The sequence below is a fragment of the Drosophila arizonae genome, chromosome 5 (assembly GCF_054131065.1).
Source record: "Drosophila arizonae isolate 15081-1271.41 chromosome 5, UAZ_ARI_1.0, whole genome shotgun sequence".
Lineage (NCBI taxonomy): Eukaryota > Metazoa > Arthropoda > Insecta > Diptera > Drosophilidae > Drosophila > Drosophila arizonae.
In genome coordinates, this window is record NC_142925.1 from 755,986 (window position 1) to 782,634 (window position 26,649).

Consider the following 26,649-nt stretch of genomic DNA (forward strand, 5'->3'; position numbering starts at 1 on the left):
GTATTTCCAAAGACGATTTCCGGCGTAGGCTAAACTGTAATACTTGCTAAACGGTACAATGTATATGTATGAGAAAGAATATATCTGTATATCAAAGAGAGTTATTTAAAAAAAAAAACCAAACCTGTATGCCGTTGAGAAAATATATAAATAATTAAAAAAAAAAAAAACAAAAAAATTGTATTTACTAGCAGCTGCCGAGACTACTGTTAAGATAGAATTCCTAGACTATGTTAAGCAGCTGCTGTTTTTCGCCAACCGGTAAACAACGAGAAGTGTGACCGCGCATAGCAAGGGCAAAAACATTTTAACAATGCAATTTTTAGGATTTGATAGATTTACATACTTGCAGCATTTTCGGATTTCTTGCTCTCTTGCAAATGGGAGTATATTCATTTATTTCTAAAAGTTTATTATATTTCGTCATTGCATGCGTGCAGTTGACGTCGAAATCCTCTAACGGCTATTTGTTTTACCTGAAAAAGTGTGACCAGCTGATATACAGAGAAGAAAAACATTTAACCAAAATGCGCAATGCATATTGGAGGATCTGTGAGTACTAAATTTGCATTGCTTGGCGGTTGTCGCGTTCTATTTCAATTGTAAGTATTAATAATAAAAAAAACAATATTTGTATTTATTTATATAAATTTTATATTTAGATTACACATGAAGCGAAATAAAAGCAACGCAGTGCGCGCTGCCAAAAAGAAACCGAAAAAGGCCGAAAGTAATGGCAGCAGCAATGAAAGCGAAAGCGGGAGCGGAAGCGGTGAAGAAACAGTTACAATTACGCCAGAAAAAAAGACAAAGCCAAGCTACAACAGTTTTGAGCAATTTCTCAGTCACGTGCAGGATCAACGTCTCAAAGCTGCTGCAAATGTACATGAATTTGCCTTCAGAAAGAAACGAGTTCGTGTCTTGAGTTCGGCTAGCGATGTCAGGGAGAATTGCAATGGAGGCGTTGTCTACTGGATGTCGCGAGATGCTCGCGTTCAAGACAATTGGGCGCTGCTATTCGCCCAGCGGCTGGCATTGAAACTGGAGCTGCCTTTGACGGTAGTCTTTTGCCTAGTGCCGAAATTCCTGAATGCTACCTTAAGGCACTACAAGTTCATGCTGGGCGGCTTGAAGGAGGTGGAACAGCAATGCCGGGAGCTGAACGTCTCATTCCATCTATTGATCGGGCCAGCCGTAGAGCGGTTGCCCCAGTTTGTTAAGGACGAGCAAATAGGCGCTGTAATTTGTGACTTTGCGCCGCTAAGGCTGCCGCGCCAGTGGGTCGAAGACGTGGTCAAAGCCCTGCCAGCCCATGTGCCGCTTACGCAAGTTGATGCCCACAATGTGGTGCCCCTCTGGGTGACCTCCGATAAGCAAGAGTATGCAGCGCGCACAATTCGCAACAAGATAAATTCTAAATTGAGTGAATATCTAACCGAGTTTCCACCGCTGATAAAACATGCGTATGGCAATGTCAAGGGCAGTCGAAGTGTGGACTGGACTGCAGCATACCAGACGCTCAGCTGCGACAAGTCTGTGGATGCTGTGGAGTGGGCCAAGCCGGGCTACACAGCTGCCTGCAGGCAGCTCTACGACTTTTGCACTCGCCGCCTGCGACACTTCAATGACAAGCGCAATGATCCCATGGCGGATGCTCTGTCTGGTCTCTCGCCCTGGCTGCACTTTGGACAAATATCCGCGCAGCGTTGTGTCCTGGAAGTGGGCCGTTATAAGACCATTTATAAAGAATCGGTCGAAGCTTACTTCGAGGAGGCGATCGTGCGTCGGGAATTGGCTGACAACTTCTGCTACTACAACGAGCATTACGATAGTCTAAAGGGTCTATATAGCTGGGCATACGAATCTCTTCAAGCGCATCGCAAGGATAAGCGAAGCCCTTGCTATAACCTGGAAGAACTGGAGCACTCGCGCACCTACGACGATCTGTGGAACTCGGCCCAGCTGCAGCTGGTCAAGGAAGGCAAAATGCACGGGTTTCTGCGCATGTATTGGGCCAAAAAGATTTTAGAGTGGACCGAAACGCCGGAACAGGCGCTTGAGTATAGCATATTATTGAACGACAAGTACAGTCTGGATGGACGTGATCCGAATGGCTACGTTGGTTGCATGTGGTCCATCGGTGGGATTCACGACCAAGGTTGGAAGGAGCGCGCGATATTTGGTAAGATTCGCTATATGAACTATCAAGGCTGCAAGCGAAAGTTTGATGTCAATGCCTATGTGATGCGCTACGGCGGAAAGGTGCACAAGAAAAAAGAGAGTTAAGGAAACCGAGAATCTTTCATATCTCTAAAAGAAGGTTGCTATGCTTAGCTATATGCTATTCAACTGTTGTATAGTATATCTACAACATACCTGATTGTTAAGCTGCTAAATGAATAAGTCAAATGAAAATAATTTAATTGTTTTTTTTTTCCAATCTTTCCGCAACTCCATTTTTAATGTTTATAAAAAAGGTGATTTAACATCTACATGGGGGTCACACGCTAGGCGCCTAATCCTTTTCAGCAATTTTGGTTAGATGATCCTCGATCTCCTTCTCATCGAGTATACGAAACTGCGGATTTGACTTGCTCACAACGCCGATCTCAATGCCATTTGGCTTAAAGTCAACCGCCAGGACACTGGACAGACAAGTGATGGCCAATTGTATGGTCTTCTCCTCGGATAGATTGTTTTTGTACTTCTTTTCCAGATAGCTATTGGCCTCAATCATTTTCGCGCCTACTGAACAGGCACGGAAACCGCAATAATAGCCAGCCGGATCCGTCTTGTAAACGCATGGGCCCAACTCATCATCGTAGGAGATTAGGACCATGCTACAGCCCAACGGGCGCATCTCAGCATTCTGGGTGTACACCTGATTGATGTCCGCAATGCGACGGCAGAGCACATCTACGGGCATCTCGTAGCCGTACTTGTAGCGGAAATTGGCTGCTTCATAGCGTGCCTTTTGCACCTGAGACCGGGAGTCGGCTGGAAATATTTAGTATGGAATATGCAAATTAAATAAGGTGTTGATGTTGATGTGTGGCTTGTGTTTACCAATGCGTCCAGTCATAACGCAGCCAATTTCCTTGGTAATGCCAAACAAATGGGTCACAGTCTCTGGCACAATATTCTTCTCCGTCACCTTCTTCTGGGTGGCCACAACGGCACAGTCGCCGCTCTTTAAAGCTACCGAAGTGATGTTCTCCTGGGTAATGGCCTTAAATGCATATTCTAGAGCCAGCAAATGGTTAATTATTTTACACCTTTGTATAACGTCTTAAATACTTACCCACTTGATAGAGGCGTCCCTCTGGCGAAAAGATTGTAATGTGTCTGTCGAAACCGGCTGAACTTCCTCGAGACATTTTCGTATATTTTTAATTTGCCTAAACCAGAAAGTTGTTTGGCATAATTAACAGAAATTGTATTATGGCGTTTCGCCTTTCGTACATACCTTTACTTTATTTAAATTTCAAACCAACAAGTTTTTTAGTGTGCTTGGGTTTCGTTTTGCTCACGGCAAAAATTTATAAAGTCATTGTTGACTAGGGATGGCTAACATATCGAATTATTGCGCGATAACACGTTCTCATTTTGTGCGAATGTCAATAATCGGCTGACTATCGAAATGTAATGCGTCTGCGAATGGCAAGCGAAGTGGAATAAGGTAAATATACCACAATATAAAATAAAGAATAAAATAATGTTAAGTGTATATTAAAAGTGTTAAATTAAGTATATGTTTACACGTTCCGGCTGTTACGCATTACGAACATGCACGAGGATGACTTGAAAAATCAATTGACCATTGCGCGCAACGAGATAAACAACTTGAGGTACAATAAAAAAAATTTCCATCATCTTGTGGAAGTTCAAGTTCAATGTTATTTATGTACCTTGTTATGCAGACAGCAGGTGCGCAATTTACAGCATGTGCAGCGCAAGGACATTGAGACAATAAACCGGCTGCTGCAGGATTTTCGCTGCGAAGGCTGCGCCAAGGCCAAGGACAACCTGCAGGTACGTTGCAGGTGAGTGGGGCCGCTAATGCAATGATATTAATGCCAATGCCAAACAGCAGAACAGCAGCAATGATAACGAAGACGTCGTCCACTTCAAGTCCATTGGCATAATACGCACCGACTTCCCAGAGAAACGCGCTGTGCCCCGGCAGTCGAGCGTGGGCAATCGCCTACGTAGCTTCATACATCTTAGTGATGGCACTTTTACCAATCCGGAGCATTCACTTGAGGGCTTAGCCGATTTCTCTCATATGTGGATTATCTACCATTTTCATCGAAACAATTCACATCCCAAGGCAAAAGTGGCACCCCCTCGCTTAGGCGGAGAGCGCGTTGGCGTCTTCTCCACACGTTCGCCGCATCGGCCTTGTCCCATTGGATTGTCGCTGGTGGAGATCGAGAGGATTGAGGGTGATAGAATAAGCTTCTTTGGAACTGACATGGTGGATGGCACTCCTGTGCTGGATATTAAGCCATATATACCCTACTATGATGCACCTGTGCTAAGTGTAGACTCAGGTGTGTTGGGCAACATAATCTAGAGATTTGTAGCTTCTATTGATTTTCCGTTGTATTCACCATAAGGTCGAACTGCTGCAATGCCCAATGAAAACAATGCCGACTTTTATGGGTCCCGTCAAGAACCAGATGGCGAGGAATCCGATTTGGAACTGTACGGAGCGAGTGGCTATACGGCCAATAATATAAATCCCGATGTCTTGAGCGGTCAACCGCCATTGCCGAGTGCTGTGCGTGTACCCAATTGGGTTGTGGCCAACCATCGTCTGACCGTTTGCTTCAATGAGCACGCCGAGGCCCAACTGCTGGAGCTGCAAGTGCAAAAGCAATGCATTGTGGACATCTTGGAAGCGGATCCTCGTTCCGTATATCTGCGCACAAAATACGGCTCACAAATATTTACGTTTCAACTAAGCGAAGTTACTGTCACTTGCAAATTTGATGATAAAGCTGGAATTGTGACTGTGGTTCAAGTGCGGCGCAATGAGAATATTCAAGTCGCTGCTTTGGACGGTGGAGATTCGCACAATTCCTGATGGGGCCGTGTATTTAAGATAAATATTACAAAATATAATATTTGCAAAGGTTTTGAAAACTGTTTCGCTTGTGTAGTAAAACAAAAAGTTAATTATCTTTGTGTGTGTTTTAGCTTAAGTATTCAAGTTGAGGAGCTTTAAAAATGTAAACTGTTTCGATTATGTATAATATATATGTATATGAGGCAACGCGCTTATAATGTAACGAAAATAACAATTGTGTTTATATTTAGTTCACTAACAATTGCTACATACATACATACATATATTATGTTAAATCTTAATTACATTCTTTTTAGATGAGTGATTCTATGACTTGGTTGGAGTTTCTTAGTCAGGCCAAAGAATTTCTGGCTATGTCTTTAGATTTAAATGACAGCTGGCAGCTTATTGAAAAGGTGAGTATATATGCATCTGATACAATCGATTCTATATAGTCTATTCTATATCTAATAGGACAATCAAGAGCCCAATTCTTTTCTGAAATACACTCAAAAAGTCAAATGTGCGAATGAACTGATAAATGTGGAGTACCATATTGTGTACAGCATCTCCTATCAAGTGCCCATGCTCTATCTGCAAGCTCATCGATCAGGTAAATTGAATCTCTCCTGCAATTATGTATCAATTGTTATTAAGCAATGTTTTGACCAGATGGTGGCCTCTTGGATATAGAGGCCACTTGGAATCTATTTATGCCAGATGCGCCTCGTAGCGATCTTTATCAAATGCTAACGCCAATGGAGCATCCGGTGTTGTTTCGTCCCTTTATGGCGTTGCATCCATGCCGCACTGGCGAGATTTTGGCCCAGTTTGGCAAACAGAGTAAAAATCGCATACTCACCTTTATAAGTGTCTATGGACCTTATGTTAAGCTAGAGTTATCCAATAGGTATGGCTTGATTAAGGAAGATAATTAAAGAATTTAAATTATAAATGGCTTATTGTTGATATGAAGCCCATATATAAAAGAATTGTAATGTTAAACTTAAGACTAGATATATAGTAAAAGTATACTGCTGAAATGCACAAACAGCACTCATCTAGATATACATAGATCTAATCGAATTGATACGTTATTTATATGTCAAATTGGCTTTACCAAAGAACCCAAGTATAATTAAGGAAATAAAACAAAATGGACTGTTTAATAACATCTATATACATAGATTGTATTTATTATATGTGGTTTGTTTTAAACACTGATTATAGGCATTGGCTTACAAAGATGGTTATGCTCTTTAGTTATATGCTAAATACTCTACTATATTTATTTATGTATATTTTCGAAAGCCTTGGCACTATCTTGACAAGTCAAATCAAAAGTGTATAAATCATAAAAAGCGAGTTTTTAGCACTTGAAGCTGCATAATGGCACATATATGAATTAGATACTATACAAACTATAGACAAGATGATATATACGTATATTAATTAATATATCTATACAAATTGGAACAGATATTATATGCTTGACATAATTTGTAGTTTCTTTTTTATATGCAATAGTTGATTTTATTTCATTTTTAATATTTTTAAATTAAGTTGTATTTTTGGCTATAACTGATTTGTTCAGATTTAATATTCGTATGTATATATACAACTATGTCTGATTTATATTTATATTTCGTGTCGTTTTCTAGTTGTTGCTGTAAATAAATACATTTTAAGTCTGCTGTTCTATAGTACATAGTTATTTAGCCTATCCATATATAGAGTATGTATATATTTTTTAGCTTTTGCTTCTTCTAATAGTAATTTGTTTATACTTCTCTTCATTTATAATTAATGTTAACTGGCTACTGTGTGGCATTTGCATCCCGTTTGAAAGCTTTGTGGGCTTTAGGATTCGCATTCGAAAAATGTTTTGTTTGCAAAAAAAAATTAAATGGATTGTTATGTATATCTATATATATAAATATATAGTTGCTTGCATTATAGACGAAACCAAAATTTGATATATATATATGGATTTATATATTTATAATTACTATGTATATTTCGTGTGGTCTTGAAACAGTATTAGTTGATCATTTAATCAATTTCTACTACTAAAAGTATTCCCTTTGCTCGTTCACAAAACGAAAATGGGGCTATTGGCTGTAAGACCGCCCACCGTCTATCTTTTCATAGAGAGCATGACCCATCGGAAAATATTAATATTAACTTTCTTGTTTTTGCTCCTCCTAACTTTTACTGTTTTTGTGAGTTGAACGAGCATTATGCAGTCGATTACAGCCGACAGCAAAGAGTTTTATGTAAATGAGTCTCTAGTCTAACATAAAGGTTATATATAATGGTTGAATAGCATCTGTTATGCAAGAAGTAATTACCCTTCCATGAGTCACTTGAGAAAAAACGATATATTTAAAACAATTCTTTCGTTTTTTTTTGCTAAAACGAAAAAAACTATTCAACTGCCCTCATTAGTGTACAAATTTTACAATCAATTTAATTTAAATCTCGACAAAAATATTTTGGTTGTTTTTAAATATTTAAGTAAGCAAATGTTTCAAACTACCCTTACAAGCATTTATAATAAAACTGGAAAATCAAAAGAAAACAAGGAATAAATTATATATTTTGGTATAAAATAAATAAATATATTTTTGAACAGTTCACACTTTCTCCTTGATGATATTCACCAACTGAGTATTGCTAATGCTCTTGTATAGTTAGTTCAAGTAGGTACTATGTGTGTTAGAATATATATGCATACATGTGATTAGCACTATCTATGATATTTCTTAGGTATTCTAGATATATATTTATGTAGATATATATATTTAAATGTATAGGAATGATGTTTTGTTTAATATATCAATTAAACCAATTAACCTATACCAAATTTTAATATATGTAAGCACAATAAATGTTTAGGAACTCACTCACACCTATCTGTGATTATATATATTGTTCCAATTGTAATTGTATTATATGGATAAACATATTTACATAACATAATGAGAATCTAAAGCTATTTTCCAAGTTTCGCTTCAGATATTGATTCGATTCTTAGATTCGTTCAGTTTTACTTCTTTACATATATATGTTTCGAGTATTTATGTAGCATATATCTATATGTATATATATAATAATGGATGCATGTATACGCATAGTACTATATCAATTATATCTTTTCTTTTGTTTTTCATATCAAAATTCATTTAAAGCTTCACCATTTCATTGATATTTTCTTTTTAATATATCAATTTACATTTTTTTCGTTTATTTATATATACAAAATACATAATAAATAAATAACATATATGCATATGTATGATTCTGTGCACTGCTGTTTTCAAAAGGAATAATAATTCATACAATTTTACACTCATTTTCTCAATTGAAAATTTTTAATTAAAATTTAGCCAATGATATGTTTTTTACTTTTATTTTTTTGTTTATTTTTAGATATTTTTGAAACTTGAAAATTAACGAATAACAAATTTTTGGTGTCTAGGATTATAAAGGATACACACAGCATTATTTTAATACTCGTTCACGTAGTCAAGTAATGTAGTTTGGTTCGTTTATACAATTTTATGAATAGACTTGGAATACAGCCTTAAAGTTCAGCTATATGTACTCAAATCTGTAGTTTCATCCCATCATTGATGTTCTGACAATATTAGCTAAAATCCCTAATGGAGTGACTTTATCAGCTAAGCTGGGCAATTATATAGGTTAAGCCAATTGCTGAAGTGGTAAAAAGGAAAATTTAACATAAACGAGTATTGGGCAGTCGATTGTACCCGACTGCAAAGTTCACAATATTTCATTAAAACTAATTTCGACGGATTTAACTGTAAATATGTATCTATGTAAATGTGTATATATAATTTATAATATTTATATATATTTTTTCGTGTTTAGACTTTGTGCATTCGATTTTGAAAATTCGCACTACGTTCTTTTTTTTTGTTTGTTTGTTTTTGGTCTCATTTAAGTTGCATTATTGGACAAGTTTTACGTGTGTGTATGTGTGTGTGTAAGTGTATGTGTTGCTTACAGTGCCTAATAAATACGTGTACCAATCTATATATATAGTACATCTAAAGCTTTCACGTGGTTAACACTGAGATTTCTTACGTGTAAATTTAACTAAAGATTTATATGTATATAACTGTTCTATCTGGAATGCATGCGACTTTTGTAGAACTTCTCATTTACAATATTAAATTATGCTATTAAAAAATGTATGTGTGTAAAGCTCTACCAACTCACTCGATACGAAACGATTCGAGAATTTTGCTAAAAATTTGTTTAGATCTTCGTCTATGGGCAATATATATATAATATCTATGGGGCTTTTAAGGCTAAGGTAAATTATGGACGGTGATGCTTCTGGTAACAATGCGAAAATCATTATCTTCTAGCTCATCGGCCGACTCCGACGCCAACTGCCTGCGTTGGCCAATGAAGTCGCTCGATGCGCTGCGCCTGAATCAGCTGCACAACATATTAAAGAATCCGCGGCCTTTCTCGGAGCGCGGCGCCATTAGCATCGGTACCTGGTTCTTGTGAGTTACCTTTATCTGCAAGGGGATATATATGTAAATAAACTCCATTTCAGTTAACTCTTTCTTTGCTTCACTTACCGTGCAAGGCATTTGCATCCAGGGTTCGCCATCGATTTGCATGGGAAATGTTTTTTTGGTCTTGATAATCACCTCGCTGCACTGGGCCAAGCGACGACCCGATGCGCGCAAACCTGTGCGCACCTGGCCCATATGCAGACAATTCTCCAAGCCAATTACCTCTATCAAGCGATCACCGAAATCTGCCGTTGAAGTTCCATTAATGATACAGTCAACCATGATCGTAAAGCACACACGTACCTTGTATAGCCACAGATAGATCCACGGAATTGAAGCTCGTCGCGGAGAATTCCTTGTCGCTGGACTTTAGCTTTTTACTCTTGCCAAAGGGTCCGGCACTCTTGCGTATGCGTTTCTGTGATAGATGCTCTCCCCACAAATTGGAGCCGCCATGCGTATAGGGTATATTCAGCAATGCTACACCCTGTAAATGCGGACCATTGGCCAAGTCTAAGGCAACGCCATCGCACTATTGATTGGAGATAAATAGGTAAATTTATGATTTAACTATTTTTTTTAAATACTGTTATATCATTTTAATATTTCAATTTTTTTTTTTTAAATATTTTATTTTCTTACCACAATTTCAATATGTTCATGCAAATTTTTGCAGGAGGCAGCGAAAGTCTCGGATGTTGCATATTCGAAATACCAAAGTTTGTTCTTCATGCGGCTATTGAATTTATGCGGATTTTTCTCGCGCTCCAAATGGAATTTCACACAAATTGCGGCGTCCTGCAATAGAGGGCGAGAAGTCAGCATAGAAAGCAAATCAGAAATTGCATTCGCACCTCTAGTGCAGGTGATATGCACAAATAAATGCAGAGATACAAACATGTGGGACGTGCTTCAAAACTTATTGCCAGCTGCAGTGGCCTGCCAGTTCGATTGCCTCGCCTCCTGATAGTCATGGGCATGCATAACGCATACGCAGCGTAGGCCACAGCTCGATTATGTGAAACACATTCAGGCAGTGCACGCAATGCATGCAGTGCATGTAAGCGAGCTGGCAGAATTTTAATTTTTGCATATTCGGCTAGCGACGCAGCACTTGACACAGCAGCAGTCGGTGTGCTGGCCAAATATGCAAAAATTGAGGCTGAACGGCAGACGGAGTGGGAACAGGACGAGGAGTAGCAACAGGTAGTGGGGAGGACGAGCAGCAAGAGTTGAAGAAGGAGAGTGCAGATGCTGGAGCAAAAGAACGAGCGATAGGAGCGAATGTGACAGCAAAACCCAGGAGGAGGCTAAAGCCGCAGCCGGAGCAAGTGCTTGTGGCCCAGGGCTTTGATTGCGCATACGACACGTTGCACATTTTGTAGGCGCATTTATTATGCACGTCACAGCGCCCACACAACACACAGCACGAGCACTCACAAGCAACCCCCACATACACATACACACACACCCACCTACGCCTGCCTTGCTGGAATAAGGGAAGCCGCTTTGGCATTTACGTTTTGTGGCTGTTGCTCTCACAAAGCAAAATAAGATTAATTACACGGATCCAAAGCCAAAAATTGAATTATCAGGCTAAAGAGTGGGCGAGTGTGTGGAAGCGAGTTTGTGCAGCGCAGGTGGAAAACTTTTTAATTAGCCCCAGCAGCTGCGAGTGCCAGCTCAACTAAATTCATAACTTATGTGCCGAGGACCGCTTAAAGCCTTGGGCAACGGTTTCGACTGGACGCGCATAAAATGTGGCCCATAAAATTTTGTTAAACAAATTGACAAACTGACACTAAAGGTCATAAAGCCGCAAAGTATGGGATGAGCTGGATCTGGAGAAGTCATAAAACCTGTGAGCCTCAAACGCAATATATGTATATGAAACGTGCCAAGTCCCAGGGATCTGTTCTCGGTACTGCAAAAGAGCAATTACATATATTGTATGTATGCATGTATATGCACATGTGTGTGTGTGTGTGTGCTTACCCCTTGCCCAGAACCTCTTGCTCTTCATCATCGTGTAATGCAGAAAGTTCGCGCTTAACGTCAATTGTTGACGTTAAACCAAAGCGTCAGTGTGAAATACTTTGCCATGCCGCATTACTCATACTCTGCAGACGCACACACACACACACACACTCAACCTTTAAGCTGCTGCTGCTGCCGTTGTTGCTGCTGCCACTTGAACTAGCATATCATACCCACACACACACACACGCACACACACATATGACAAGTTGCTGGGGAGTCCTCAAGATGCTCTCTCCCACACACACACACACGAGTGGAGAGCCAGAGGCAAACAGAGGCGGAGGCTGTGCGAAATGAAGCCGACAAGTGAAATCCCAGCGGCAACAACACGGACAATGACAACAACAACGAAGCAACAAAACAACAAACAATAAGCCACAAAAACAACAACAAAGGACAGGCATGGACCACAGAATACCCTGTAAGTATTTCATTAGAATTTCCTATAAGCTAGGCAACCAAACCTAAGACATAAGCGAAGCGCTTCAGGTTGTTTGCCAGGCAATTTATAAAGCTCATTGATGCTTGCTCATTGGAAAGGTGAGAGTATATTGGTTGCCTTCATATTTTCGAAAAGGATAATTCATCTTAAAACTATGACTATAGTTAGTTACAGGTGGATTCAAGTTCTTGTTCATTCTTCTTCCTTCTCCTCCTATTCCCATGTTTCTTTTTCTTTATATTCATATATTTTACGTTTATATTTCCATCTATTATAGTTCCTGTGCTTGTTAGAGTAGTTTTCTGTTGTAGGCATATCCTTTTAATATGTGTTTACTTTTAAGGGGTATTTGTAACAGCAAAATCGTCGACAGTTTGCTGTAGACGCCTACAGTTTAAACAGACGCACATCAGGTCATAAATAAACTAGAGCACACACACACACTCTCATAGAGACACACACAGCCACACATGTAATAAGAAACAGAGACAGAAATTTGATGGCATCTTTTTGTAGTATTTTTTTATATATTTTGTTTCGGTCGGGATTTGTTGTGGATCTTAATCGCATGGCTGGCAATTGTCTGTCTGTGAGCTGTGTGTGTCTGTGTAGGGCTCACTGCGTATTAGGCTGATATTTAGTTACGTTTGGGGGAACGACAACGACGACGACGGCGACGTCGTGGTCTATAGTGAGGGGTGAGAGGCGAGGGGTGGAGTAGAGTGCAAAATGTTTGCACAAAAAGGATTTCAACTTTAGCCGCACTTGACAAATGGTGCAGCATTACAAAATACACAGGCACGCACACATCTCTATTCTCAATACAGAGATATACGAGCGTAAATATGGGAAATAAAAGTGCTCTATCCGGGAGTGCCTGACCAGCTGAATCCCTGACTTCTGTGTTGAGCTGTTGTGGCAGAAACACTCACAGAGAGCTCAAGTTTGTATGCGTTTATTTCTGGCTGTGGGGGGGCAGTACGTGTAGAGTATCCATAAAATGGAGTATTTGATATTTGAGGAATCTACTATACACTCATACTGTTGTAGTCCTCTACTGCTAGATTGACTCGGCTGAGGATGCCATACTTCAAGCTTATACTCTATTACTATACTGCTATACTCTTATACTCATATAATTATAACATCCAGTGTTAATACTCTTGTACTGCTGTACTCTTAAGCTCCCATACTCATACTGATATACTGACATATATTGGTGAATTATTATGCTGTGTTTCTTATGCAGATGTAGAGATAGGCAGCCACAGTCAGGTCAATCAGGTTATTGATGTTATATATATATTGTCTTATACTTTATGCAATACGTTTATATTGTCTTATACTTTATGCTATACGTATATATTGTCGTATACTTTAATGCTCTCTGCTGATATACATTGTCTAAACGTGAGGGAAAAGTCAGTTGTTCAGTCTTATATCAGTCTTATACTTTTACTCTTTTACTGTATAACGGCAAGCGACTTACTGCCTCTAGCCAACGAATCGACCCTATTAACTTGGCCATTTACAATTGGTATAAACAGTAAACACACATGCGTTGGTCCCATGTGGGCGTGTTTTCATTCTGATTAGACGCAGGACACGAGTCAAGTTTGCGCCTTGCTGATTTGTACAACATATCCGTTTTAGTTGCTGCCACTGCTTGTGGGCCATGGCTTTTTCGGCTTTCGTTTGTCGTGACTTGCGTGCGCTGACGTTCGCATCTGCGTCTGTATCTGTATCTGTATGACCTGCCTGCCTGCCTGTAAATTTGCCACTTAGCCTTTCTTTATGGCCGCATTAAATCTTCGCCAGCTACTTAGTTTTGTGCGTTTTTCCTCTTTCGTTTTGATTTCCACTTTCGACCCAGGACTTTCCGCATCTTGTGTTAAATTATTCAAAGGATGCTTTAGCCAGAAGAAAAGTAAAACTTAGGCCATCTGATTCACATGCTCGAATTTATTGCCCGATTGGGTTCTTTTCCGTCAAGTCGTCCCTGGGGCTCAATGTGTGTCCGTGTTGCCCAGGACTCGTTTAAGCCACTCACTTGTCGGCAAATAGTAATTAGCGAGCAAGCCAAGTCTGCTGCTCATTAATTTAAATAGTGCATAGTTCGCATATCCCGTTAGCCCCTTAATTGTCGTCGTCCATTACAATTTGGGGACATTTAGACATGGACATTGGGCGATTAGACTGAAGTGTTGACGGGACAAGCGATGCTGGTTGGGAAGTCTAGTACATTCGAGTTCTACTGTGGGTTGCTAGCAATCAATGTTAAAATTATACTTCCTAGCCTCAGAGGAAGTTGAAGTTGTAATTGCCTGTCAGATTAAACTCAGCCGATTCTGGAGAAGTCAATACTAGGCTAGGCTGTCATGTTTAGTTTGACTTCTGTGATTAGTGTTGAAGTTGATCAAATGATGGAATCTATTAACAATTTGTCAGCAATAGACGCATATCAATCGACTCCCATGTCCTCAATCAGACTTCGGTGTTTGGCTTAGTCTGATTGCTGCATTCCTAGAATACAATTGGCTCTGATCCCAAATCCCTTTGCATGCAGCTCATAGTTCACCGTTTGGCATTTTGAGCTCGACATTTAACCTTATCAACCCATGCCCAATTATGTGGCCTATTGATTGAAGTCTATTTGCATTCCGCTGTCCTTTGAGCCCTGATGTTCGCGCGCGCTAATGATTGCGCTGTTTGAGCTCTATCGATGCATTTATGATGCAAATGAGCCGCCGACGGTTGTTGATTGAATGCCAGCTATTTGCAACTGTGTTTGTCCCATCTCTGTCTCCCTCTCTCTCTCTAATGTGTGGGTTGTGTGTGTGCGCAATCAACTTTAGCCGCATTTGCAATCGGGGCATGCTGCCTGCTGCACGTTGCACGTTACATGTTGCATGTTGCATGTCTTTGTGCAGCACTTTGGTAATTTGCGGCAAGCGTGAAATATGGAAATTTGCAGCCATTGTTATTCTTACTTTTGAATACCCTATATATACAGAGCAAGAGTGCACATACCCTAGTGAATTGTGAAGATGAATACAGTGATGCCTCCCAGCTAGATACCTTCCAGCTGCACCATCACACTAGACCTTAGACATGCTCAAATCAGAGCTCAACTTTCTTCTTTCGTATCAACAACCTTTGTCATATATAGTTTTGCCAGAGTTGTTGACTGTTCGCTCAAGCGAGAGTTCACTGTATTCTCTGCTATCTACTTCCCCAACGCTTTTGTTTGAGTTTCATTTCAGGTTCTTTGCAGCTCTCGCTCGCTCGGCTTTCAAGTTTATGGCGAAATTTGCATTAGAAAGCGAGGGATTGCACTTTTTCAGCTTTTGAGCATTTTCAACTTTTCATTTCGCGTGCATTCTCCGAGTTCTGTGCGCTAAAAAGGGCGGAAATGTGCGCTACGTTTTGCTTCCATACAAAAATCACAAATGCTGAATAAATGATTAAGCAAATGAATATATGGCCCTATGAATTATTGAATAGTGTGAATAGAGCTCCGCACTCGTATATTGACTTGAAGCCAAAGTAAACACAAAGGCATTCGCCATGAATATTGTTGCAGTTGACTTTGTGCTTAAGCTGCTTTCCAAATTTAAGCTGCATTATGAGAAGATTATGTGGAGACATTCCATTGTTTGTTATAAAGTCTCTACAATCCCTGAAATACCTGCAATACACATCCATTCAACTGAAACTGTGAGCTTCTCTGCGAAGTTTTGACTGTAGATAGCAAAAGTCTGCAACAATTGCTGGAAAGTTGACGTCGAAAAGCAAGAAATGAAATGGCTTTGCAGGGTATGCAGGAAATTCGATACTAGATACTGATTGAGTTGTAAAAAGTAGTATCAATTGAATACTCGATAAGTTGCCTATATGTTAAAGTTGAAAGTTGACCTCTTAAACATGTTACTGTCTACTTCAATATATGCTAAGGGCAAAGAGAGAGACACTGTGAAAAATGTATTTCTTAAGACTATCAGAAGCTGTCTTCATTCATGCTTGTCACGCACTCTCAGCTAGGGTATGCGCCCTAATGTCCTTTTGGCTAATATGATTGCAATCGTGCTCTGCTGTGCTCTTAATATGAAACAAACTGCAGAAGCACAAATTGTTAACTGATTTACCAATTAAACAAACAAAGCAGAAAAACAACAGACGAGTCGAGCAAACAGGAAACAGGGGATGAGTCTTAGTTTACTTACCACGCCAACGGAAAAATAATTGTTGATAATGTTGTAGGGCACTGTGCAGTCCTTGTCCGATTGCACTTTGATGGGCTTTTGTGGAATGTTGCTGCTGCTGCCAGTTGCTGCTGCTGCTGCTGGTGGTGCTGTTGTTGCTGTGGGTGTGGTTGCTGCAGCTCCTATTGTTACTGCTGAGGGTGTTGTTGGTGTTGATGCTGTGTGGGCTGCTGCTACTGCTGAGGGAGTCCTTGGTGTTGCTGGTGTAGACGCTGCCGTTGCAGAGGGTGTTCCTGTAGCTGCTGTTGGTGTTTTCGGTGTTTGTGGCGTGCTATCCACTTGACGTTGTCTGCTCTGCGGCTCGTTGGTATTGCTGCTGGTGTCGGACAAATCTAATGACAATGTAATTTGCCGCTTAACAATGCGTTGCTGTTGACTATTATGATCATCGCTTTGATTATGCTCAAATGCTGCTGTTGCTGCTTGCTCTGTGGTTGTTGTTGCTGCTGCCGCTGCTGCTGCTGCCGCTGCTGCAGCTTCCGCTGCCAACTTTTGCTGTTGCTTGTGCTGCAGCAGCAGTGTCTCTAGCGATTGCTTTTCCGTTGCATCTGTTCTGCTGGCTGCCAGCAGTTGGGCCTGATTGCTGTTGCTGCCAACGGAATTGCTGCCACTGCCACTTGAGTTGCTGCTGCTGTTGCTCTTGTTGCTCATTGTGGCAGTCAATGTTTTTTTTTGCACCCGCCTCGTTTCGAACGTGGACATCGAAATGCTCTTCGTGGTTGTGCTGCCACTTACAACAACATTCCCACTTCGCACCACCTCCAGCTGCTGCTCCTCCTCCTCCTCCTCCTCCTCCGTTCTCGTTGTAGTTGTGGTTGTTGTTGCCATCATAATCGGTTTGCCCGTTGACATGCTGTCGTTGCCACTGCTGGCGCTGTTGCTGACGAAGTTTTGCCGCTGGATTTCCTCGAAACGTTCGATCACCGATTTGTCGACCACAACGCTCTGCGACAATTCAATCACCTTCTGCATGTTTGAGTGCAAAGTTACCTGTCGAACAGACCGAAGCATCGAGAGGGTGAGTGCGGAATAGAGGCAGTTAGAGACATGTGTACTATGTGTGGCAACATTCAAAATTAGTTTGTGTAATCGTTTTTTCGGTTTCCGATTCGATTGCCGTGCCCTCGCCTCCCACTCTGGACCAGACTCAATCTGCAGAGCTGCAAAAACTTTGCTAGATAATTGGATTTTTCTTTCTAATTTACTTTTGCAAACTGTTTGCTTTTACTTCTAACAGCTCGTTTTTCTGATTCGAGCTATTCTCGACCTATCGATACATTACACTAAAAGATTTTGATTAACTAGCTCAGTTTATTGAATAATCATTATCGTTTAAGTGTCCAGCTACTAGTTCTATTTAAGGAATATATGAAGTAGTTCACAAATCTATCAATTCACTTTAATTTCTACTTCAGTGATCACGCAGATCAGTCAGGAGAGGCGCTAAATCGAACTGGTTGTTGATTTCTGTTTCGCTTACCTTGGGACGCAGCTCCTCCACGGTGAGCGGTGTGTTGGTTACCTCGATGCTCCAGCGGTCCAGGCTAACGGTCGAGGCGCGCTTTATCTTGTCCATCAGTTTGGGTATGTTCTCACCCTCATAGCCGCCGCCCCAGCGCAGGCAGCGTGCCAAATCATTTCCCGTTCCAAGCGGAATCACCCCAATGGCAGGCTGTGTGGCCAGCTCAATGGAATCTGTGTGGTTGACATCGTTATCATTTACTGCTATTAGCTAGCTTTTACGGCTGCTGCTGTTGCTGCTTACCCATTGCCTCGAGGACCCAGCCAACGGTGCCGTCGCCGCCACAGCAAATGACTTTAAAATTGGGCAAGTCCTTAAAGAGCGTAAGTCCTGTCAAGGAATATACAGTTAAGTCGATACTTGCTTACGCGGGTACTGTAACCACTTTTCACTTTTCAGTTTAGTATTGCGAATATGTGACGTACCTTCCTTGGGCCCACCTTTGGACAGATCGTACACCTGCCTGGGATTGAGCATGTACTGAAATTTGCGTAGAATGCGATCGCCCTGACGTCCTCCACTCTTGGGATTCACAAACACCAGCAGAGGGCAGCTCAACTCATCCGGCGGCGTAATTTGAAAGTGCGTTGCCTGCTGATGATGATGCATATTTGATTTCTACTCAAGATTTTACGGGTTGTGGAGTTACGATTGGGTTTAATTTTGCAGAAATTGTGATGTATATACATACGATACAATTATATACGCATATATGTGTATATAGTTAGGTGTGACAGCAAAGTAATTTACAAAGTACAGTAAGCAAGAAGAGTATGAATGGAATGTGGATTAGTTAGAATTTTGCCAATTGATGGGAATTAGTTGGAACATAGTTCTTAATTCGATTACAAATGGAGTCAACTCACTTTGTGCGCCTGATTAACGGAGCGCTGACGATCCAGCACTGCGGGACATATGGCTGTGGGCGGCACAATTAGCTCCGCATATTCGCCCAAAGTGCATTCCTTTTTCACAGACGAGGCGCAGCGATTATGCAACTAGAAAGAGAGAGAGAGAGAGAGAGAGAGCGAGAGGAGCGGGTGAGATGGCAGTAAAGTTTAATGAATTCTGCTAGCCAATTAGCCGGCAAGATGCAAAGTAGACCCAAAAAGAAAAAAAAATCTGAATCATAAAAAGTGAATTTTTAACGCGCGCCTTAAATTCAATTAATGTCTCACTTCTGGCCTAGCCGACTGGGCGTATACGTATTTATTTGACGAGCTCTTCGCACGCTTGCTTAAGCGCTCATTTCGCTTTAATGAATTCGATTAAAAACTTTGTTAGCACCGAACGCCGCCCACTTCGCAAAATGCTGTTAATTTACGCCTAAATGGAATTTAATCACGCCGCCATTTTGCTCCATATACATATATATGTATCCATGTGAATATATATGTATGAATATCAGAGCAGGTACTTATTTTCTTCGGTGTATTGCAACTATCGAGCACCTTTAATGCTTGACTAAATGCAAATGTAATGGCAGTCAAAGTGCTCTACAGAGTCGAGTGACTATGAGTTACCCTAGAGCGTGGTCAATTGACTCATTCTATAAACATACATATCCATATATGCATATGCAGGGTGTATTCGATATCTATGTATAGCTATGCTATGTGTAGCTTATGACAATCTGTATACCAAATTAGAAAATGATTTACTCTTCTATCACATCTTGTCCTTTATACTTTATACTTGGAGACTGACTACCAAGCCGAATGGAGTCTGTTGGTGATTCCAATACTCTTTTACTTTAGCGCTCTTATAATATTCTTCTTTGAGCTTTACGTTGACTCAACTGCTGATACTAATTATTTACTTTTCCTTCTCCCTCTTGGCCACATCTGCCTGTTGCACACGTTTCAAGAGAAATCAGTTTACCCAGTTTATGCACTTTCAATGCATTCCAGGGTATAAGTACAAGAGGTACGCTTATATTCTTATCGCACAGAGGGTTATGGCAGCATCAATGTCGAACTTCTTGTGGCTTGTGCTGTGGCTGTGCTTATCGGGCTTGCCTCGAGACCTCAACTATTGACTATTGCAGCAGCGTTTCAGCTTCTGAAACATTTACAGAAACTTTCGTTGCTTTGGCAGAGTTTGTGGGGCTGTTGCTGTTGTTGTATTTGTTGTTGTCTGTTCTAGTTGCTGACTACAGATAGCGAAGTCGGTATTATCTTGCGACAAGCTGCATGGTCTGTCACAGGCAACGCGCCAGGCAAAGTTGTTGCAAGCGGTTGGCTGTGCCACAGGCATGCTGTGGCATGCAGCAGCAGCATAATTTCTTTGAGACGTGACAATTTGCCAACCCTAAAAAAAGAAGCAACCAGAAGCAGCCAGCCAAGTGCAAGACACAAGTGTGCGTCGTCTGTCTCCTCTGTCTCGGTGTGTAGTTAAAATCAGTGGAGCTTAACAAGTTTTTTGCAGGAATCAAAACAAATAGAGGAGCCAACGGCCAAAGCAACTGAGCAGACGTCGCTCCGTGTTGATCAAAATAATTGAAATTCTACATATTGAACGAATTCCAGCAGCTTGTGCACAATTGGAATTTCTTCTCACTGCTTCTCACTTTATCATTTCATCTCAGTTGGCAACTGTCTTGTTAAGTTAAATAAATGCTTTGAAGTATAAGGGGAAAATGCCTCCAGCATTTATCGCCCCCAACCTCCAGTCCCCAACTCCCTACGCATTTGCCTCCACATTGGCAATGCCAAGAATTTAATTTTTTTTTCCCAATTTACAAACTGTATCGAATGGTAAATTTAACTACAATTCGCTTTAAGTATAACGAGGGTAGTCTCAAAAGTTAACGAGCATAAAGTGAAAATAGCAGAAAATTTAATTAATTGAATAATAATAACAAGGAATAATAAAAACATGTACTTATTTAATTATTTTCTTAATTATTTAAACAGATTTGCTATTACAAACACTGCCTGCTGCAATATCTTGTCCTATTTTGCATTCCCGGTCAGAATCATACACTCACCATCATGTGGCACCAGCGACAGGTGAGTCCCGTTATGCCGTGATAGGCCTTAATGCGCTTGCGGCACTTGGAGCAGCGACCATAGCAATTGCCCTCGACCCAATGATGCAACAGATCTCCGCCACACTTGGGCTTCTTTGACTTCACGTAGGTTGTGATGCATGAGGCAGGGGCATGTTGCACGCAACGTTCATGCACCGTATATTTGCAGACTAGACAGGAGAAATGGTAGATATTAGATATATAAATTTATATTAGCTGAGATTAATTAGAGAATTAAGAACTTAATGAAAGCTTAGTTTATTTATTCTCTGAAAATTTAATTTAAAATACTATAATCAGAAGAAAGAAGTCTAGAATCGTATATAAATAAAATATTTTGCATAAAGCTAGATTATATAACATTTATATAAGATATATACATGTATATTATCTTTATATAATTTAAAATCATCATCGCCTATTAATACTGTAAATCTATTATAAAAGCAATTTGCGCTAGCTCAACGAGACATTAGCCATTTGGGTATAGATAGTTGATATATATATATATATTATATATAGTGCATATGTATAGTATATTTAATTCTATATATATAATATATAGTGTATGTAATAGGTGTCTCTTTGATACTTACGAACACAGCAGAGTCCCTTTTTGCCAAGGCCGACCAACATATTTAGGCAGAGATTGCAATATGCTGGCTTGCTAAAGTGCTTCAGGCGCCACACATGAATGCCATCCTCTTTGAGCGTAGTGCTGTCGACACCTGGAAAGCGGAGATGGGGGTGGGTGAGTTAGGGCTGGTGTGTTAAGTGAGTAGCTTGATATATGGATGCATTGCAGATGCAGGCGGCAGGGGCCTCGCACAGTTTTGCATACGTGCAGCAGAAAGCAAAAAATGCCACGTTTACTATTTTCACATTTTTGCTCTACTCTTTTTGCAGAACTTCTGTGTACCTGCTGCAAATGACTTGATTATTGAGACAGCCAGGGCAGACAGCCTAGCTGGCAGTGAGGCAGTGAGGCAGCGAGGCGATAAATGCATTGAAAGCTTCACAGCTACTTGGCTCCGATGCTCACACACACACACTGCACAGACACTCTCACGCACACACACTCAACTCATACTCACCTAGCAGGACGAGCAGCGGTATGGTTGTCATGCCGCCACGTTGCCATTCTTCCAAGGACACTGTGCCATCGGCATCATAGTCAATTTCAACCATCATATCTTGCAGTATCTGTAAAAGTAACAAAAAAAGAAAGAGAAAAAAAGAATCGTGTAAAAATGGGCTCGAGGTGGAATTTTCGTTGCTGTATGACATCCTGATTGACATTCTGCGGTGGAGTAAGGTAGATAAAGGCAATTTTACTTTGCGACTTTCGGCTTTTACCTTTGACTGCAACGGAGTTGGGGAGCGCGTAATTCGAGCAAAATGTATACAGGTAACCTTATTACGATTGTCTGCCACACAGATAAAGCGATAGAACGAATTTTACTCTATTTCTATATTGATTTCTTTCAGGAAATATAATAAAGACTTGACGAAATATAATAAATACTGGCGACGTTTGTGCCATATAGTCGACTGGATAAGCAAAGCCTGACAAGCATAATTTTGCTCTTTCTTACTACTTGAGCACCTAATAAGAGGATTATCAACTAACTGCATTTTGCATAAGGATACTCAACAGAGACATAAAGGACAATAGCATCTCGCCTGCTAGTAAGAGGAAGCGCCAATCGAATTGCCTTTGCTTATAACTACATAAAGACCATCTAAACTCAGCAATTGGCCAATAAAATAACTTTGAGTAACATAGCAACAATCCTCTGTCTGCTAAAGTATACATATCACTTGTCGTAGCATGCAGCTTTTTAGTGCTGACGCGGATGCCTTTTTGTTTATGTAAAATGTAATATTTTATCAATGTTTATTTATAAGCTCCAATAAAATTTAAATAAAAAATTAAACCAACGTTTGACAAATTTTCAATTTATTTATGAAAACTAAAAAAATTACATAGTTTTGCAGCAACATTTCGCTGGGGAAATTTGCAGTTTTACAATTTTGTTGCATACTTTTAGGATCAGATGTAGCAATCAGCAAGGAATTTCTTAGGCTGGATCAGAGCATTTAAACTTTGTAAATTATATATAAGAAGAAGAGCATGTATGCTTTCAAAATAAGCTGCAGCAAACTGAATATAGACAAAATATGCCTGGAAAAAATATTCATATATGGTTGCGTAAAAACGCCTCTAACTTGTCCGAGTCCTTGCGCAGGACGAAAGGATATGGTGCGTTAGGATATGCAGGACCTACTCTACAAATTCCCATTAAAAAAATATAGGGTCATCTAAGAATCTTGGACTTGGAATTTTTTGCTTCAGGCCGGGCCTGGGCGGCTAAGGATTTGGCCAAAAACACACAAAATCGCCAATATCTCCGAAACTACCAGGCAAATTTCGATGTCCTTTGGCCAGGGAGTAGTCCTGGTGACCCCACTTGGTTTGGCACTTCGATTGCCAGGATACGCAAGGATACGGCTGAGTAATTGGCTTTTTTCCTTTGTTTAAAAAAGTCCTTATAACTCAGCTGTTTGCAGGCCTTTAACAGTTCTTTTTGCTTCTTCCTGATTAGTGCCATGAGGACTTCATTTGGTTTAAAGGACATTTTGATAGTCCTTCCAATGGCCGAGATAATGTGGCTTTTCTGATTTTTTGCCAGTTTTTCGACCATATCCCTTGCATTTTTTGATGGAAAATTTTTTGTGGAATCCTGAAAATCCTTGAATGCAAATCGATAGTATAAGTGCTCACGAGCTCAAAAAGTTATGTCATGCAGGGATCCTTAAGGATATGGCAGAGTTATGGCTGTTTAAAGAATGTCCTTGTTTTGAAATTTAGCTCTATCTCGGCCAAATCTGAACGGATTTTCGCAGGAAATGGCTCGTTTAGATTCTATGGACTAAGCGGATCGATCCTTATTAAAATATTATGAGCTCATCTAAGAAGGTAAGGGTAAAAATGTCAGGAATTATTGCTATAAGTTGATCATATCCTTGCAGATCCTGGCGAGGTATGTGGTAAAAAAATTATATTGCTGACCTCTATAAATTGGACAAAAAGTACTGCAATCTTCCTTGTAGTTTGTGAGCTTTTTATTAGAATTTAGAGTTCTGATCATTGAAATTTTACAAGTTGTGGATTCTTACATGTGTTTATAAACTTCCTTGGCAAAAATTAAAGAATGTGGTAAGTAAACGACTAAGTCAATTTATATGTACCTAACCACATTCCACTGCCCTGTTCTGGCTGTGTGTAGTTTATTTTCTATCAAGGATCTACTATAACTACCTTTAGGGCAGTTCAAATCGGATTTGCTGGACGAGTCACTTATCATGCGGCATTTTAAGTGTATTTCCTGTATGTCTTCATTCCGTATTGGCATTTTCCTTAAAATACTATAGTTGGATTTGTTGTGGCTTCACTTCAAAGCGAACATTTCCAGGAATCAACAGCAGAAATATTCAATATCCGGTGCCATTTGTAATGCGATGTCCTGCTTGCCTTTTGCCTTTTGCTGTTTGCCTTTGCTGTACCACGAAAGTAGGAAACTTTGATGGACTAGAACCGCAACTTGTTTATGCTTGGAAAATTCATTACACTAGAATTTATGCGGCATCCTTTTTTAGCTTCTCTCTTCTCTCATGGTTTTATTATGCCGGAAATGAATTTCAGAATTATGCAATTCATTAAGTGTTTTGATTATTTCTGTTTCAACTATGCCCCAGTTGATGTGGCAAGCAAAACTCTTTCGTGCCCATTTAAAGTGACCAAAAAAGGGTGTATTGTTGATGTGATAGAAGATACTACAGAGTTCATCTAGCCATGTTCACCTTTATTTTATTAGTTACTATATATATGAAATTATGCATACAGTTTCTTACAATGAATACATTTATTTATAATTTTGGATACCTTCAGTCCCTCGCTTTTCAGGTCAGATACACACAGATTTTAATGTACGACTATGGCAACAGGTTTCAGGGTAACTCCGAGTCGTTCACTCAAAATTAAGTTAATCTCACTTGTTTTTTGTTGTCTCCTTTTCCAACCCGGAAAGAATTTTGATTAAAATATTTTTTGTGTATCTGCTTAGAATTTAAAGTATGTGGCGCCTTCTGACTGAGTCTGTGTTCTGCGTTCAGTGTCATAAAGCCATCATGAACATGGAAACGGAAAGTGCGCAAAAGCTCAGCCCAAAACCCACTCGGCAGCCCGGCGTTGTCCTGCCTTGGCTTTAACACAGTTAGATTCGTTCAGCTGCCCCCGCTCATCCGGGCGTTACTCGACCAGCTCACCAGCTTTGCGCTCTCGTTTCAGCATAACCCGAGGGTATTTTGTTAATTGAGTTTTGTGACGCTTTGACTTTATTTGTGGTCGCCAGCAACAACATTTCTTCCTTGTCCCCATTTCGCTTTTTTCTGCTCTGCCCAGTTCATCGACAATTTGTTTGATTACTTAAAGCTATTCCTGTGTCCTAGCTAAACTTGATTAAAGAAGGACCTTTAGATATTTTATAGTCGAGTGCTCTAGATTGTTCTTATTAGTGTTGTAGATCAGCTTTAACAACTTTCCGAAATTTACCACTAAACAACTTGAGAGCGAACACCTTCATGAATTCAAGTGAAGGTATTTCATAGTCGACTATCTGTTGTTTTTCTTGTATCCTTCTTGGTTTCGCTAAGCTTGGGTGATTATTTTGCCATTCAATGTGTATTTTTCTCCCGAAGCCTGATGTAAGGAGATTAGATATAAAGACACAAAACTTCATTAAAATGATTGGTCTAGGTATTCATTAGTCGAATATACTTTCTTCTACAACAAAATCACCAATTGGATAGGATCTAGTCCAGGTATCTAATAGTCGACTACTTCTAGATTTTCCCCTGCTTCAGCATTTACTTTGATCTTTATATTTGTCTAACCCAAGCTAAACTAGAGTTGAGAGACTGGTGCAGGTACATAAAAGGCGACTATAAATTGTGTACTTTTTTTTTTTGCTTGGGCTTGTGTAAAACTATAAAAGTTCACAGCTTCAGCTTGAATCGCAGGGCAATAAAAATGGAATTAATTTCAAGTGCTTGCAAGTAATTGAAAAAGTTTTAGTCCGCGGTTCGAGTCCCAGCAGCAGTGATTGCTTGATTGTTCTGGACTGTGAATGCTTACGCATTTATGTGCGTAATGAGCAAAAATTGTCTCTGGCTCTGATTGCAGTGTAATGACTTTCAATTGTAAGAGAGTGAGTGAGGTGTAGAGGGAGCGGGAGAGAGAGAGAGAGAGAGAGCGAGAGAGGGGGAGGCATTGTGTGACACTTACCGGACGCAACTCGCTGACATCCCAGCCAAGATATTCGGCCACGGCCATCATCTGATTAACAATGGCATCCATTTCGGCTGTGTCCAGGACTCCATTGCTGTCCGTATCGTACAGCCGGAACATGACTGCCATAATGAATGATTGCGAAAGAGAGTGAGTGAGACAGGTGAAAGGGTCAAGTGTTGTGGCATGCCTCATAGCTTTCTCAGCACTTACATTCGAGTTTGTCCTCTGGGCGGCCAGCCTCGAGCAGTGATAAATAGCAGACGACATCCTTTAGCGGAACCTTCAGTGTCAAGGGATCGAAGTGCGAGTATTTGCGTGCCAGCAGCTTAATGTCAGCTGCAAATAATAATTAAGAGCATAACAATCAAATTA

At 40.2% G+C, this 26,649-nt stretch overlaps 5 protein-coding genes across 7 annotated transcripts in view; 3 read left to right on the forward strand and 2 right to left on the reverse strand.

Annotated features, from left to right (window-relative positions):
* Window positions 1–359: 359 nt before the first annotated feature.
* Window positions 360–2,418, forward strand: LOC108615668 (deoxyribodipyrimidine photo-lyase-like). The gene is made up of 2 exons (XM_018010328.2): window positions 360–602; window positions 663–2,418. The coding sequence occupies exons 1-2, from the start codon at window positions 535–537 to the stop codon at window positions 2,284–2,286; spliced, it is 1,692 nt and encodes a 563-aa protein (XP_017865817.1). The 5' UTR covers window positions 360–534; the 3' UTR covers window positions 2,287–2,418.
* Window positions 2,419–3,605, reverse strand: Prosalpha1R (Proteasome alpha1 subunit-related). Its single transcript, XM_018010339.2, has 4 exons — window positions 3,467–3,605; window positions 3,302–3,398; window positions 3,067–3,243; window positions 2,419–2,997 (listed from the first exon to the last, which is right to left on the reverse strand). The coding sequence occupies exons 2-4, from the start codon at window positions 3,375–3,377 to the stop codon at window positions 2,516–2,518; spliced, it is 735 nt and encodes a 244-aa protein (XP_017865828.1). The 5' UTR covers window positions 3,378–3,398; window positions 3,467–3,605; the 3' UTR covers window positions 2,419–2,515.
* Window positions 3,558–22,865, forward strand: Atg10 (Autophagy-related 10). Its single transcript, XM_018010340.2, has 11 exons — window positions 3,558–3,679; window positions 5,389–5,487; window positions 5,546–5,684; window positions 5,744–9,612; window positions 9,666–10,180; window positions 10,304–12,088; window positions 17,787–18,216; window positions 18,293–18,475; window positions 20,809–20,904; window positions 21,831–22,332; window positions 22,413–22,865. Exons 2-4 carry the CDS (start codon window positions 5,389–5,391, stop codon window positions 6,007–6,009), a joined length of 504 nt encoding a protein of 167 aa, XP_017865829.1. The 5' UTR covers window positions 3,558–3,679; the 3' UTR covers window positions 6,010–9,612; window positions 9,666–10,180; window positions 10,304–12,088; window positions 17,787–18,216; window positions 18,293–18,475; window positions 20,809–20,904; window positions 21,831–22,332; window positions 22,413–22,865.
* Window positions 3,644–5,306, forward strand: LOC108615671 (tRNA (adenine(37)-N6)-methyltransferase). 2 transcript variants are annotated; one of them, XM_089470683.1, is made up of 4 exons: window positions 3,644–3,848; window positions 3,921–4,032; window positions 4,091–4,553; window positions 4,620–5,306. In XM_089470683.1, the coding sequence occupies exons 1-4, from the start codon at window positions 3,787–3,789 to the stop codon at window positions 5,087–5,089; spliced, it is 1,107 nt and encodes a 368-aa protein (XP_089326809.1). In that variant the 5' UTR covers window positions 3,644–3,786; the 3' UTR covers window positions 5,090–5,306. The 2 variants fall into 2 exon arrangements, with proteins under 2 accessions (XP_089326809.1, XP_017865824.1); XM_018010335.2 differs by having other exon boundaries at window positions 4,094–4,553.
* The window catches only part of Dgk (diacyl glycerol kinase 1), an 86,899-nt gene continuing 69,160 nt past the window's right edge, over window positions 8,911–26,649 (reverse strand). Inside the window, exons 8-21 of one of the 2 annotated variants that reach the window (XM_018010323.2) lie at window positions 26,488–26,613; window positions 26,272–26,396; window positions 22,019–22,127; window positions 21,521–21,652; window positions 20,883–21,094; window positions 18,760–18,891; window positions 18,319–18,511; window positions 18,137–18,223; window positions 17,852–18,066; window positions 16,333–17,361; window positions 10,270–10,425; window positions 9,931–10,159; window positions 9,691–9,872; window positions 8,911–9,627 (exon numbers count right to left, since the gene is read on the reverse strand). In XM_018010323.2, the coding sequence (XP_017865812.2) occupies window positions 9,538–9,627; window positions 9,691–9,872; window positions 9,931–10,159; window positions 10,270–10,425; window positions 16,333–17,361; window positions 17,852–18,066; window positions 18,137–18,223; window positions 18,319–18,511; window positions 18,760–18,891; window positions 20,883–21,094; window positions 21,521–21,652; window positions 22,019–22,127; window positions 26,272–26,396; window positions 26,488–26,613 (3,017 nt within the window). In that variant the 3' untranslated portion in view covers window positions 8,911–9,537. The remainder of the gene's footprint in view (window positions 9,628–9,690; window positions 9,873–9,930; window positions 10,160–10,269; window positions 10,426–16,332; window positions 17,362–17,851; window positions 18,067–18,136; window positions 18,224–18,318; window positions 18,512–18,759; window positions 18,892–20,882; window positions 21,095–21,520; window positions 21,653–22,018; window positions 22,128–26,271; window positions 26,397–26,487; window positions 26,614–26,649) is intronic. The other variant, XM_089469424.1, reaches the window with a different exon arrangement.